The sequence below is a fragment of the Hylaeus volcanicus genome, chromosome 8 (genome assembly GCF_026283585.1).
Source record: "Hylaeus volcanicus isolate JK05 chromosome 8, UHH_iyHylVolc1.0_haploid, whole genome shotgun sequence".
Lineage (NCBI taxonomy): Eukaryota > Metazoa > Arthropoda > Insecta > Hymenoptera > Colletidae > Hylaeus > Hylaeus volcanicus.
In genome coordinates, this window is record NC_071983.1 from 12,935,447 (window position 1) to 12,951,047 (window position 15,601).

Genomic DNA, 15,601 nt, shown 5'->3' on the forward strand with positions numbered 1-15,601 from the left:
TGGTATCAGGAGCACATGATATGCGAAGAGGTGGCACGTTTGCGCCTACGGACAGGCAACCGGCCCGACTTACCTGTTAATATAGGTTGCCTGATTCAGAGAATTTTACTCCTGGTATCAGGAGTATGCTGCCACCATTTTTAATTCTGTCTGGATACTTACCTTTTTTGTATCAGGAAAACATGATACTCGAAGAGGTGGCACAGTTGTTTATTTATTCTCAAAACTTACCTTTTTGTTTCAGGAGAACGTGATACGCGAAGAGGTGCCACAATTTGTAATTCTGTCTCGATACTTACCTTTTTTGTATCAGGAAAACATGATACTCGAAGAGGTGGCACAGTTTTTTATTTTTTCTCAAAACTTACCTTTTTGTATCAGGAGAACATGATACTCGAAAAGGTGACACAATTTTTAATTATGTCTCGATTCTGAACCGTGATTACACCAACTAAATATTAATATCTGATAGTAGTTAAATTAATTATTAACAATACTTATTATTTAACCAATGATGGGGAATATGATTATGGTGTGGTATTAATGTTTCGTAAATTCTTTTGTGGATGGATCCAACGAGCCTTCGAATCGACCTGTCACGTCATATCACGCGGTTGTTGTTCGCCTTTCCCCTTCTCTACTTCGAGGGGCACAAGATACAAATCATAATCAAATAGTAATTTAAGAATTTTATTATAGAAAATATATCGTTATTAATACTTTCTGTATTTGAGTTTTGTTTTGAGTAGACAGTTGAGAAAGAACCACCTATATCTAGTTTGTACATAGCAGGTAATAGAAAATTTATGCTCCTGTTTATAATAGATACGAGAAAATACACAAAGTAGTGCGATATGGAAGATGCCCATGCACCTTAAATAAAAACAAACAAACAAACAAACAATAGATACAGGAGAAATGTAAATATTTTTGTAACCATATGTCAAAGAGTTTATATAAAAAATGTAGAAAAAGTGCAGTGCATATGTTAAGAGATACATGAAAAAAAATAGATACAGGAGCCATCTGGCGATGACCAGGAGAAACTATATTACAAACCTATATCTGCGTCTTCGGTGGTAAAATGCCATGAGAAATAGTACATTTCTCTCAGTTTCTTTTTATAGTTTTGTGTTTTTGTGATAGATACGTACCATTAATTGTTCTGAAAATTCAATGAGATTATGTTAATAATGATAATTTTAAACTATTACAGTAATTGTTATTTAAATTTTCAAATTCCACAACCTTAACGATTATTATATCGTTATATATATTAAAACTATAATATAGGTTGTGTATTTCGAAGTAAAATATCATTATGAATGGTCCTTTTGTTAATTATGTGTTCATACTTAATTATTGGAAAATTGCGTAATAAATCCGCGTTTGTCATTACAACCATTAATACACATATGTCCAAGAATGAAGTTATTTAATTTATAAATTCCTTAACACTTCATAATTGTGTCCTACCGTATCTGTGCATGTTATCATATCAAATAAAAATATGAATTTGAGGGAACCAAAAAAGAAACGTCACGTTAAATTAAAGGAAGAACTACCATTTCCAATTGTAGTGGGTGATAAAAATGAGTGGATAACTTACACTGCTCATCTTACAGATTTAGGATCATGCATAATCGAACCAAATGAAATTGTCGCTGTACATTCTATGGTAATGTGGTTTACTAATATATACATGTATAAGATTCAGTCCTCGAGTTACAGTTATGTTCCTATTTGTACTTTTATGCATGTTTTATAAAATTTTTTCTTTGCATGAAAAATTAAATTTACATGTATTTAATTTTGATTAACTATTAAAACTAGGATTATGTGCCAAACATTGTGAGAAGACAAAAAATCAGTCTTTGTAAGATTTGTAAGTTAACAATGATTAACTAATACCATTCACATTTTCTTTGATTATAACATCAGAGTTTACTTTACCCAAGACTGATTACTTTTAGTCCTTGTGGTACATTGCATTTATGTAATTCTACTTTCACACTATATTTCACTTACGTAGACTGCTTTAGAACAAATTAATCATGTAAGTTGAGGACTTATTATATACATATAATAAAATTATTGGATTTATCTTTAATTTTATTTGTATAGGGTTTTTTTGGCAAAGGTTCATTATCACGTGGTTTTCCTTCATTTGGGAAAGCACGATATGGAGCACCTCCTGTTATAAGAGAAAGACAGTGGATTCGTAGACAGGAATGGTTAAAACAATTTAACGAGCTTAGTATGGAATCTAACAATAGTAAATGTACAGATTTTGAAGAAAATAAAGATGAATTTTCTCATACTAGAGATCTTCAGGAAAATGAAAAATTATCAAAAAGTCCAGAAAAAGAGAATGCTCCAGAAATAATTGAAATAGATACAAATTTTGTTTCTTCTGATAAATGTTCCAGAGAAGATCACCCCCCAATCATGAAAGGGATGGAAGTTAATGAAATAGATCTTGATTTAACAGTAGAGGATGATGCATGTATTATTGTGAATAAAGATTTCAACAAACAATCTCAAAATACTAAATGTAACAATAAAGAATCTGTGGTAAATGAAGAGAAAGAAGAATCTTATTGCTTTGAGGATTTTAATTTTAAGGAAGATAGCATATGTTTTATTAACGATGACACAGATGTACAGAGCAAATTACTTGTTTTGCCAAACAGTGACTCAGAAACTGAAAATTATTTAAAAGAAATACAACCTAAAATTGAACGTGGAAGTTTTCCAGTACAAGAAACTCTTCATCTCACATTTGAAGAAACATTTTTTCTTTTGTATGGCTTAGGTTGTTTAAATTTAGTAGGTTTCGATGGTAATTTATTAGACATTGATAGTGCCTGGCATTTGTTTTGCAAAGCTGATAAAAATTTTGTGCAAAAATATGTTGTATATCATTATTTTCGAAGCAAAGGATGGGTAGTTAAACCAGGACTTAAATATGGTGGAGATTTTTGTTAGTGTTACTTTTTCCTTCTATTTAGTTTATTTTATCAAACGAAAAATTGATTAATAGTGACATAAACAATTTGTTATAGTGTTGTATAAACAAGGACCACCATTTTATCACGCATCATACATTGTCATAGTGGATGTTTTAGAAGCTGATTCATTAATGAGAGATCAGAATAAATCTATGCACAAATCAACATGGAATCAATTATTAGGACTAGATAGGTTATCAGAAACTGCTGCAAAGGTAATATATGTAAATTATTTAACTTTGAACTTCGTTTTATATTATAAATTATCTAAATTTTACTTTATTTTGAATTTAGGAAATATTATTTGCTCAAGTTTTATGGCCATCATCAGTTTCTCAAACGTCTAGTATACTTAATGTCGATGTTTTGTCAGAATTTACTGTAAGAGAATTATTATGGAGAAGATGGAATCCCAAACATAATCGGGATGTAGAAGAGGAAGATGACGATTCATGTTAATTTTTTGTAACATATTTATTAAATTTATAAATAAACGCACAAAAAGTGTAATTGAAAATGTTAGTTCTTTATTAAACCATATTCTTTATGGATTTCTTACTCTTATTGATAAAAACTAAATATTTTCAAAACTTAGTAAATGTTCTTGCCTGCTGCTTTGAAATTTACAAATTTACAATACCGTCCTAATAGATTCTTATTAAACTGCTCTGTGTAAGTTTCCTTGTTTTATACCAGTCCTTCGATATGCGCTTCTTTCCTCTATATATTCTTGTGTACATAGTTCTTTAAATTTTTCATCTGTATACCATTTTGTTAAGCATGCTTTCAATGCAGAATTCTGATCCCTACACTTAATGACCATTAAGTAGCTAGAATCTGTACAACACTTCGCAAACTCTACAAATTTAGATATAGAAAAAAATATTATACAATACATTGAAACATGAATGTTTTTAAAGTACATCCACATTACCCTTAACTTCTTCTGAACATTTTTCCTCTTTAGCCTTTTGGCGCATTTTCTGTGGTATAAGTACTTCTGTCTCTACTTTTCTTAAACTTTTATCATTTGGATCACCTACAAAACACGTATAATGTATAATGTTCAATAATGTTTCACATTTGTTTACATTCAAATGATTTTCTGGTCGAACGATTTAAATTAATATATATAAATCTATTATTTCATTTGAAGAAATAATCAAAATAACAGGAACTATATTAAACTTTTAGAGTATTAATATTCGAACTTCTCGCAATTTTTATTTTGTCACTCTATAACTTTGTAATATTAAAGTTACTCTATATTCTTATCAAAGTAATCAGGATCCAACTACATAACCTCTAAATATCAAATTATGATATTTTTCATTTTATACGTTGTTGATTTTAACTGAACTTTCTCAGAACTAATTTAATTTAAATTTATAAAATTTACCTAAATTATGTGATCCTCCTGAATATTTTGATGTAAGTACTGACCTTTTTACATTCTCACTCATTATTTTCATATTTTCACTTTCCGATACCATGATTAGAAATTGTATTATTTGGTATTATTCTATGAACGCGACATGCTGGCCGCTGGCGACACTCGACTAACACAATCTGAACTGATCTGAACTCACTATACATAGTCGATATTAGCGACTATAGCGACTCGTTATAGCTATACGTTGCTATACTATACACTGCGCTACGTTCATGAGTGTGCACATTTGAGAAGTGTCAATGCTTATGAAAAGAATGCTCATTTAATACTACGTATGATCAGTAAATTCTATATTCCATCAGTTATTTAATTTAATAGGTGAGTAAATGAACAGCATAATTTAAATTATCTAAAATAACATTATTCTCTTTTTGGAGCGTTGTTGATAAACTTAACCTTGTCGAAGATTGATAGACATTGAACACGGATATATAATTAAGTAATTAGTATGTTTTCTGTTTCTGATCTAGAGTTAACTGTATATATAATGTTTTTAGAAACGTTTGAGAGATAAGAGATCAAAGATATGGATCGACTTCTGAGATTAGGTGGAGGTATGCCAGGTCTGAATCAAGGACCTCCAACTTCAGATGCTCCGGTTGTTGACACTGCAGAGCAGGTAAAATTTAATTGATTATATATCTATGCATTTATCTATTTTGTTGACAATCACTATTACATAGAAATAAGTTTTATTTAGAACATGTAATCAAAGTTACAAATTATGAACTTAGTAATTTTAATATTCTGATACGTTGTAGTTCTCATTTTATCACCTCATAATTTTGTCTATGTTGATAGACAAAATAGTTAAGATATATATTGCATTAAAGTAATGAGTCCAGTTAACAAAAATATAAAGTTTATTTTTTTTAATTTATAATGTTTTTCCCACCTTTCATTATTGTTTCAAGATATTCTTTGAGCTATTAATTTGTTTAATTTGCTGGTTTAATATATTTCATAATTTTTCTATCAGAATATAAATGTCTAATATGTGGAGATTGGAATGAAAAATTAAATAATTGTAGACAATGGTAGTATATTCATTCTACTTTTACATAAATTTTCCCTGTAAAATTTTGTATTGATTGTTATCTCATTCATAATATAGATTTAATGTTACCTTTATTTTTAAATGGTCTCCTCCAGAAACAATTATACATAAGTTCTAAAAACAAAACACTAGTACTAAGTAGGAGCCTAAATAAAAATTAGGGCACAGAGATTCGAACCCATTGATCCTTGGATCCACAGTCGACCGCTTTACCTATATCGCTTACAATTACAAAATAGAAAAGTAGATAAAAGATATAAATACAAAAGCCATAAAAAGAAAAGTCTTCCTCTAGATACTGTAGCCAATAAATGAATAATAAACAATAAATCAATGACATACTATTATCATTAATATTACCAGGTATACATATCGTCATTAGCACTTTTGAAAATGCTGAAACACGGACGTGCTGGTGTACCCATGGAAGTAATGGGTCTGATGCTTGGAGAATTTGTTGATGATTATACTGTTCGTGTTATCGATGTGTTTGCTATGCCGCAAACTGGAACGGTAGGATTAACAATTTTCTACTATATTGTAATGCTGTCTCTTGTGTTTTGTATTATTTTAAAATAACCGTTAATATCACAATTTTGTTGTATTTTAATTATTGTTATAATTGTTTATCCTCTCAGGGAGTCAGCGTAGAGGCAGTTGATCCTGTATTCCAAGCAAAAATGTTAGATATGCTTAAACAGACAGGTCGGCCAGAAATGGTTGTTGGATGGTACCATTCTCATCCAGGATTTGGTTGCTGGCTTTCTGGTGTAGATATTAACACGCAACAGTCGTTCGAAGCTCTTAGCGAAAGAGCAGTCGCTGTTGTTATTGATCCCATACAATCTGTGAAAGGAAAAGTTGTTATAGATGCATTTAGACTAATTAATCCAAATATGATGGTAAATATTTATAAAAATATGATTGCCTCTGTTTAATACATATACGTGTATGTTATACATAAAATTACAGGTTTTAGGCCAAGAACCCCGTCAAACTACATCCAATTTAGGTCATCTGCAAAAACCATCGGTTCAAGCTTTGATTCATGGCTTAAATCGTCATTATTATAGTATTAGTATTAACTATCGCAAAAATGAATTAGAACAGAAGATGCTGTTAAATTTACACAAAAAGACGTGGATGGATGGTCTTACCCTTGCTGAATATTCAGAACATAGTAGACTGAATGAAAATATTGTATCTGAGATGCTTGAACTTGCGAAGAATTATAATAAGGTAATGTGTTGAAATACAATATTAAAAACTTTTTATGAATAAAATTAAGATTCCTGAATAAATGTGGTAATTTAAAAATTGACTCTTACAGGCATTAGAGGACGAAGAAAAAATGACACCTGAACAATTAGCTATAAAAAATGTGGGTAAACAAGATCCAAAACGGCATTTAGAAGAAAAAGTGGATACACTCATGGCTACAAATATTGTTCAGTGTCTGGGTGCTATGCTCGATACAGTTGTATTTAAATAACTATTTCTTAAACGACAATTTGCACTATATTATTAAAAATACATCTTTTTGAAATGTGTTCATAACCTGTACTCAAAAATAGTGCATACAATACAGAATTTTTTTACTATTTTTTTTTTCAATTTTTTACTTCCATTCATACAAAAAAAAATGGTAATAGTAGAATGTATATAAGCAGGTTTATATACTTTTATTTAAAGTGTACTTATAAATTTGGTAGGTATTTATATATTACATGCGACTCATCATTCGTTACAAGGTAAGTGAAACATGTATGTCTAAAACAGAGATGAAATAGTCTAATATAAAATTAAACATGATGCAGGATAAAAATGCTGCACACTGTTGCACATTTTTAAAAATGTAAATTAGAAAAATAGTATTACAGTAAATAAAATATAAAATAAATGATCACATTTGCAAAATATTTTAATACTCTGCAAATAGAAGTAATACGCTATGTACATTTGTTGATATAAAATATTGTAACTGTATACACTTTTATTATTTCCGAAGTTTATGGAACTTAACTTCCAATAGTAATTTTTATTTTATTCATACATTACCATTAATAGAAAAAATGATGCTGTATTATTGTAAGTTTTGGAATATAATCTGAGCGATTATTAAATGTAGATTGTTTTCAATTACGATCTGTACAAGCTTATAGGACATATGAAGTATTCTCTGTAATTTAATACGGTGAATAATACACAGAGTGTTCGATAATTAGTGATACAAGCAAAAGGGGAGTGATTCTACATGAAAAACTAAGTCGAAAATTCGTTATAACGAGACATGATCCAGTACACCCGTCCCCGGCGAAAATTCAAAGTCCATTTTTTCGAAAACGAAGCCTTACATGAAAAATTTTATGTATTTTATATTTTCGACTTATTTTTTATGTAAAATCACCCCCTTTTCGCTTGTACCACCAGTTATCGAAAACTCTGTATATGTATAGACGACAAAAATTCCCTTTTTACAAATTCAAAGTTATAAAATGGGATATATTTCCTGAAAATTGATTTTATATAGAAGAGACGTTCTCTTGTATGAAATATCGTATTTTTTCCCTTTACATTCACGAAAAGATTATCATATCCTTTTAACAAGTACATATTTTAAGTGTGTTCAACTTGGTAGTGCTTCATGATCTTGATCTTTATTTTTCTTTTTTTTCTTTTTCTTTTTCTCCTCTTTAACTGGTGTTTCCTATAAATAGAAATTGATAGATAGATTGATAGATACTTCAATTCTTTATGAACATTAAAAATGCTCTTACCTGACTTTCACCTTCAACTACCATTGAATCATCAGCTTCAGATTCAGTTTTTTCCTTCTTTTTCTTCTTTTTCTCTTTCTTGTCTTTCTTTTTCTCTTTCGGTGATGCTGTTTCTGGATCTTCAGGTTGTTCTTGCTTTATGGGAACATCGAGTGCAGGTTTTGGAATAGTTTCTTCCCATTTGCGCTTTTGAGCCGCAGTATCAGTAGTACCATTCTCCTCACTCTAATTAAAATAACATTTACGATGTGTGTTATCGATGTAATTTATGTATAGAATGAATAAAATTCCATTAATTTTTTCCTTATTAAAAAAGATAGAGAAAGGAGACAGAAGTGTAATGCCTACTTTGATGCTAACTGCAGTATAGTCTGTATAATTTGTCAACCAATCAGCAGGCGTATTTTCATTCGGTTTTCCGTATTTATCTAATTTTCCTTCAATTATCATGCGTTTCTTTACAGAAGCTTTTGGTCCTAAACCCCATTTCCTCGGGTATGCATCTCTTTCCATGATTACTCTTTTTATTTTTGCAGCGACACCATGATCGCAAGCCGTCATTGTGGGAGATGTCATTAATGCTATAGCTATAATAGTAAAAGAAATTCATCAGTAAAATTATTCTAAATTACTTACTTTGTAAAAATTTAATGTAAGTTGTGTATATGTGTACATTAAATAAGTGAGAGCATATATTTCTTTAGTAAGTGAAACAATATGGAGTATAATTTCTAATAATTTTCAATCATGTTTCGATCATTACCATTATTTATACTCTATGAAAAGTTTTTCTATTTATTATTGTAAATATGAATAAAACGTATGCTCTCACTTATGACGATAGATGAAGTTTCGTACTATACATATAAGTGTTGAATTTTCTAAATACATCAACACTTAAATTAATGCTAATAATGTGTGGCAGTGCTATATTACTTTGAAAATTTATTTACCAAGTGCTATAGCTTCGCCTTTGGTTGTTACTATTACAATTTCCTGGTTTAGTTCTATACCATCATCATACATCAGAATACCTGGCAGCATAATTTTAGCCCCATAGCAAATAGCATTTACCTATCAATGTAATTATGTAGCATCATAAAGAAATATAATCTAATTAAAAAAATTGTCTATAAAAAGATGTAAATACATACTGCACTATCTTTTACAATAATTCTCTTATGTTTCACAAGGAGAGCTTCCAAAGGTTTAATTACTCTCCTTAAATACGACTCGTCTCCATGATTTTCATATAACCATTGGGCATCGAGTACATCATGCATTGTAACCATTTCATCCTTTTCAGACTGCACGCCTGAACGATTTCGACGTAGTTCTTGCATTTGGCAACCAGTGCCTAAGAACAGACCAAGATGAACGCACATAGTTCTGATATAAGAACCAGCCTCGCAACTAACTCTGAAAACTCCCATATTCCGTTCTTCATCATAGTCAAGGAACCAACTGTCATAAACTGTTCTGACACGAAGTTGACGCTTAACTGCGGATATAAGTGGAGGCCTTTGGAAAAGTGCGCCACGTAATTTTTCCAATGCTTGCTTTACCTACATTGTTTCATTACTACGATTAATTTATTAAAGTAAAATTAAGACAATCTCAGACAGGTGAATAATAAATTACCTTTTGAACACTTTCTGGTGCAGAATGTAATTTAAAAACTGAAACATATTCTTTTCCGGCAGACTGTTGTGATTTGGCTAATTTAGTTGCTCTATCAATACATACTATTAAACAACCAGATACCTTTGGATCTAAGGTACCAGAGTGACCAGTCTTTTCTACTTTCAAAATTCTCTTTATCCATGCAACAACTTCATGCGATGATGGATTGCATGGTTTATCAAGATTAATACAGCCAGATTTTACATACTCGGATAAAGAGCGATGTAATGGTGTCGAGCCACAAGTTAAAGGTGTGAAATGTTTTGTACGGGTAAGCATTTTATCAAAATTCTGAAATAATATTAATTCATATCAATTCTCAGTCATAAATACGTAAAAACCATTATTCGTCTAGTTACAACATAAATTTCTTTTCACATTATGTACCTTAAATAGAAGAGGCCAATCTTTGTATTCTAGCTTTACAATATCAGTGGATGGTTCAATTTGACACTTCATTGTAGCTTGTATTTCTCCAAGCGATTTCTTCTTACTCTTCTTCTTACTTTTATCTACAAACAAGAAATCAAAGTTAACCTATAAATACATAACCGTTTTAATCATCGACATATGTACTTTCAGAATGTAATAACCGTATACATGTATGGAAAATTAATTTTAATATAAAGTAGCCCCACTAAACATATACAACACATTGTACTTGATGTAATATCTTCGATCGGAATTATTATTCTATATAAAAACACGTGTTTGCCGCTAAACATCTAACCAATATTTACAACTACAGGTAAATATCTTTATCGAGTTTTATGCACGAAATCAAAATTCAGATTTAAAGTAACATGTACGACACGGTGAGTAATACATTAAATAATATTATATACGAATAAAAGTAGTAACAATTACCGCTGTCTGCCATTTTTAAGCAGGTAGAAACAACACGTGTATTTCAATAAACCGATGCGACACCAAACACGCGGGAGCAGCAACTGCGTCTTCCAACGATGAATTCCATGAAAAAAGTGTACTGTAGATTCAGTGAATGCACCCATTTTAAAAATAGTCCCGAGTTCATGGTGTACAGAAATATGATTAGGAGCTTATCAAAATTTATAGGATATTTCGAAGGATTCAAATAAATTTCAGCAAATTTAATTCGCAAGAGTGCGTTTAGTTATTGGTCACTTGCAAAAGAATCTCATTTATCAGTACATCATTACTTAAAAACTACTTTTTTATAAATAGTTTATTTTAACGCAATTTCTATATCGCAACAAAAACCATTGAAAAAGCATTCATCTTTTTTAATACGATTTGAAGAAAAAGAATGCATAAGAGATTAATAGTCTAAATTTTTCTTCAATTGTATGTTCACTGCATCCTATAATTTCAAATACAGTAGATAATTTATGATGGAATTAATCAAATTCGTGTTTGAATCTCGTTTTTCCTTAACTATACGGTTAAAATTCATTCCTAATTTAATTTTTACTTTTGACTATACAAGTATAAACTGCTAGTTACTAACTTCAAACGTATCCAAAACAATAAGGATAGTCTACAATTATGGCACAACTTTGAACCAGCATAAAAATACATAGTAGAAGCCCATCTTAGAGTTTTTTATACACCAAGTACTTTCAAATTCAACTGCAGCTTGCCTCCAAATCCGAATGTTATTGTTTGCAGTTCAAATTCTGTGTTACAATTTTATACAAAGTTCCAATATAATCTATACAATCGTTTCTTTCTGACTTATCTCGAGCATTTTATAAGCCTCTGTGATGAACATTTATAATTTAATATTAATGTTTTTAATATCTACCGGTATATTTTATTCCATTCGGTAGCGCGAACAGCACGCTGTCGTCTAGAATTAATAAAAGGAGTGAAACGGAGTAGAATAAGCAAGATAAATAAAAAAAGATATTCCCATGCCGAGAATTACCGCAACATGTTTGTGGAAAACTTAGAAAGGGGTTTCTATCACTCAATAAAGGACGACGTGAGTTACATTTTTAACTTTTTGCATGTCAAGAGTTTGGTTGCCTGACATATTTATATAGGTTAAATAATCTTCCTGGTTGTTTTTAAACGATTGTACAATCTAACTTTTTATTTACATCTAAATTATTGTCATGATTCTGTGTTTATAATCATTGAATAGCATTGTATTTACAGCCACTTGTACTATATTATTTTATATATATATATTATCTGAAATGAATTGTCAATATCTTTGAATCTGAAATAGAGATATTAATGTAGATTACAATTATTTATTTCTATAGTGAAGTTATTTATGTGTCTTAATTTTTTGTTACAGAGGTGTTTACTACTTGTTAACTTTGATGTCGATGCCATTTGTGCCTGTAGAATTTTGCAGCAGCTTTTTAAAAATGATAATATGATATATACACTCATACCTGTCCAAGGTATACAGGACATGATTCGTGCCTTTAATGAACATTGTGAAGAGGTAATAGCAATTTCATAAATATATACACTTGTACCTTATTTACAATAGAACTAACAATTAACAATAGCCATTTGTTTAGATAAAAAATGTTATTCTGATCAATTGTGGCGGTACATTAGACTTAGTGGAATTACTACAACCTGCTGAATCTGTGATATTTTATATTCTTGATAGTCATAGACCCTATGATTTATGTAACATATACTCGGAAGATCAAGTTCGTATACTTGGTAAAGCTGATGAAGATGATGAAATTCCAGAATATAATGAAGTCTTCAGAGACGATTCAGTATGCTTTTTTAATTTTTTTATGAGCATAAATGTTAAACGAAATGTTACATTTTATAATTTGTAGTCTGATGAAGATGATATAGATGAAGGATCAGAAAGTGAGGAATCTCAAAGAAAAAGACGGAGATTGAATGAGGAAGATATTATAAAAAGGGCAGAACGAAGAAAGTGGGCTGAAAATAGAGCAACTATTTTGTTCAATTATACGCAGTATAGCTATTATGGCAAATCTGTAAGTATGATATTAATATGAATCATTAATATTCTGAATCAAAAAAGGAATACTATCTAAATCTAAGGCACCACAAGTTTCTGTGTTAAATATGAATTAGATAATTCTTGTATTGTTACAGAGTGCAATGCTTGTTTTTGAAATGGCATGGAATATGTCGAAAGACAATTTGGATATGGTTTGGTGGGCTATAGTTGGTTCTACAGAGCAAGCCATTCTTGCTAAGGTAGAATCAAGGTTGACCGTTCTTGATGAAGGTGCTCTTCACTCTCACGTGTCTCGATTAACTCACAAGCAAGGTGGTGATGTTGATAAAGAGCAACAACAGCAGCAGAGTACAGTCCGAATTACTTACGATAAAGAGTATCCTTCTTTGCCTAGAATATGTTATATTATTTGTTTAGGACAGAATACGAAATAGAATTCCTTATAAATGCATTATAGTCTTTCACTTGCATTGTATCGGCACTGGACCGTAGAAGCTAGTCTAAGACATTCAGTACCAACTGCTGTATCATTAAGACTTTGGTCAGTTAGAGGAGAACAACGACTAAAGGAACTTCTAGCAGAAATGGGCTTGCCTTTAATACAATCGAAGCAACGATTTTCTGCAATGGATCTCTCACTTAGACAAGAATTTAGACAAATGATTGAAAAGTTAGCTGGAAAATATAAAGTAGACTCCGTAATTGGGACGAGTTTTACACTTCAATATGGTTACAGGTTTAAATATTGTGCTTCGGATATAGTTTATGCTATGCTTGCTGTAATTGAATCATCTGTAAGTTGATAATATTTAAATACTTTTAACATTTAATTTTATGAAATTTCTGCAAATTGCTTATATTATGTCGGTCCAATTTAAAAACAGTGGTACAATCTGGGTACAAGCATGTGTTCAATAAATAATAAAAGTAATAAACGTAATATCAACCTACAAAAATTAATAAAACTCGATTGAAAAGGAAAATTTCATTCACATTTCTTCCTTTAAACTTCCTTCATTTTTGAATAATAATTAATTAAACATATCATTTTTGAAAAATAATTAAACACATGTTTGTACCGAATTATACCATTAATTGTTTAAATAAGTTGTTGCTTACGTTATTTTAATTTTTCAGTCGAAGGAAAAGTTACCGCAACGTTGTTTTTTGGATGCACTCGACTGTTTATCGCGTACAAAAAAAGATATTTTAGAAAGTGGCATAGAGAAGGCGAAATTTATGCTCAGTAGTATTTTTAAGACTGCGCAAGGTATTTTACAAATGAAACAAATTAGGAGCGCTGGCCCGTTTCTTTACATAATCATCCCAGAAGGAAGTGCTGATAATTATGTGTTCGCTCATCCGCATCCGCTACTGATGTTAGCTCAATTTACTTTGAAGGCTTATGTGGATTCCTCGAAAAATAGACGAGCATCGGAATGGCCACTTGTAGCTTCTTCCATATCTAACCCAGAAAGTGGTACATGTCTCATGGTTGGTGTACCACCAGTGCGTGAAGACCAGCCAAGGAGGTAATCAATACTGTTCAAATAATAACTATACATACAAACAATATATTCAAGTATAATATTTATGGAAATTACTTGATTGTTTTAAATGCATAGGTACTCATGATGCTCTTAACTATATATATTTATATAAAAAACATTCGTTAGGCTAAGTTTTCTCTTACTAAAAGTTTATACATATTAATTTAACGTTTAGAAGAATACATTTAAGATTTTCTGATGAGGACCAAAAGTAAAGATTGAAAAAGTTTTAAATGTATTGCTTAAGAGGATTATGGGTTCTGTGAATTTATTTTAAATTATAATTGGTTTGATTGCATCAATGTTAATTTATTATAGTCTGTTTGGAAAAGCCTTTGAACAAGCAGCTAAAAATACAAATTGTAACATAGAAGCAGACTACTTTGATGCAACAAGTAAGATCTGAATTTTACACGATTTTGTCTTTAAAATGTGGTCTTTTAACGAAATTTAATTTATTTTTTTTAGTAATAAGACTGAAAACCGAGGAAAGACCAAAATTCTTGGATGCTTTGGCAGCTCTCCTAGCGTAATTTTTTTTTAACGATTTATTTGACGTTTAAAAATTAAAATGTACCGACTATTATTTATTTTGTAGATAAGATAGTATAAATAGTGACAGCAGTGCCTGAAAAAAAAAAATACGTCGACGAAATGAATTTAATATTCTTTATTTTTTTGGACATGCTCTAACTTTTGTCGATGTCTGTTTTATTATTAATGACACATAGCTTTAATTATACTGTAGATATGTATATAAATTAGAATTATTGCGACGTATTGTAAAAATTGCATTTCTTTACGAAATGGCTAATTAAATTCCGACACTGTTAATGAAATGAATAAGAATTAAGAAATGAAAAAAAAAATATATTCGGTGAATGAAATTGTAACTTGGCAAATAACTTGATCATTCGTAAACGTATAATGTAAGAATGACACTAAATGTAATTTTTATATGAACACAACTAAGTTTAAAACCAGAAGTTTTAATAAACTCATTCAATTTTTTATATCTGTTTATTTCTCGATTTGCAAAAGTTAAGATAATTTAAGACATGAAATTGCACGAAGTCAACGATTATTTGCCTGTATGGGTAACAGGATAAATAAACACTTA

General features: G+C 30.2%; 5 protein-coding genes across 6 annotated transcripts; 3 read left to right on the forward strand and 2 right to left on the reverse strand.

The window, feature by feature from the left end:
• The first annotated feature begins 356 nt into the window (after positions 1 to 356).
• On the forward strand, positions 357 to 3,476 carry LOC128880886 (tRNA-splicing endonuclease subunit Sen2). The gene is made up of 4 exons (XM_054131424.1): positions 357 to 1,678; positions 2,125 to 2,983; positions 3,066 to 3,226; positions 3,306 to 3,476. Exons 1-4 carry the CDS (start codon positions 1,511 to 1,513, stop codon positions 3,468 to 3,470), a joined length of 1,353 nt encoding a protein of 450 aa, XP_053987399.1. The 5' UTR covers positions 357 to 1,510; the 3' UTR covers positions 3,471 to 3,476.
• Positions 3,477 to 3,516: 40 nt separating this feature from the next.
• On the reverse strand, positions 3,517 to 4,656 carry LOC128880889 (COX assembly mitochondrial protein homolog). The gene is made up of 3 exons (XM_054131426.1): positions 4,411 to 4,656; positions 3,946 to 4,050; positions 3,517 to 3,869 (listed from the first exon to the last, which is right to left on the reverse strand). Exons 1-3 carry the CDS (start codon positions 4,502 to 4,504, stop codon positions 3,670 to 3,672), a joined length of 399 nt encoding a protein of 132 aa, XP_053987401.1. The 5' UTR covers positions 4,505 to 4,656; the 3' UTR covers positions 3,517 to 3,669.
• LOC128880888 (26S proteasome non-ATPase regulatory subunit 14) lies at positions 4,641 to 7,122 on the forward strand. The gene is made up of 6 exons (XM_054131425.1): positions 4,641 to 4,782; positions 4,962 to 5,083; positions 5,885 to 6,034; positions 6,160 to 6,423; positions 6,494 to 6,760; positions 6,852 to 7,122. Exons 2-6 carry the CDS (start codon positions 4,991 to 4,993, stop codon positions 7,011 to 7,013), a joined length of 936 nt encoding a protein of 311 aa, XP_053987400.1. The 5' UTR covers positions 4,641 to 4,782; positions 4,962 to 4,990; the 3' UTR covers positions 7,014 to 7,122.
• A 302-nt stretch (positions 7,123 to 7,424) lies between these two features.
• On the reverse strand, positions 7,425 to 10,994 carry LOC128880885 (H/ACA ribonucleoprotein complex subunit 4). Its single transcript, XM_054131423.1, has 8 exons — positions 10,849 to 10,994; positions 10,369 to 10,493; positions 9,940 to 10,272; positions 9,453 to 9,863; positions 9,252 to 9,372; positions 8,647 to 8,885; positions 8,299 to 8,523; positions 7,425 to 8,228 (listed from the first exon to the last, which is right to left on the reverse strand). Exons 1-8 carry the CDS (start codon positions 10,859 to 10,861, stop codon positions 8,148 to 8,150), a joined length of 1,548 nt encoding a protein of 515 aa, XP_053987398.1. The 5' UTR covers positions 10,862 to 10,994; the 3' UTR covers positions 7,425 to 8,147.
• Positions 10,995 to 11,458: 464 nt separating this feature from the next.
• Positions 11,459 to 15,494, forward strand: LOC128880951 (cell division control protein 45 homolog). Of its 2 annotated transcripts, XM_054131557.1 has the most exons (10): positions 11,459 to 11,947; positions 12,269 to 12,421; positions 12,501 to 12,710; positions 12,777 to 12,944; positions 13,066 to 13,307; positions 13,389 to 13,601; positions 13,668 to 13,725; positions 14,069 to 14,463; positions 14,800 to 14,876; positions 14,950 to 15,494. In XM_054131557.1, exons 1-10 carry the CDS (start codon positions 11,897 to 11,899, stop codon positions 15,012 to 15,014), a joined length of 1,632 nt encoding a protein of 543 aa, XP_053987532.1. In that variant the 5' UTR covers positions 11,459 to 11,896; the 3' UTR covers positions 15,015 to 15,494. The 2 variants fall into 2 exon arrangements, with proteins under 2 accessions (XP_053987532.1, XP_053987531.1); XM_054131556.1 differs by having other exon boundaries at positions 11,464 to 11,947; positions 13,389 to 13,725.
• Positions 15,495 to 15,601: the final 107 nt, after the last annotated feature.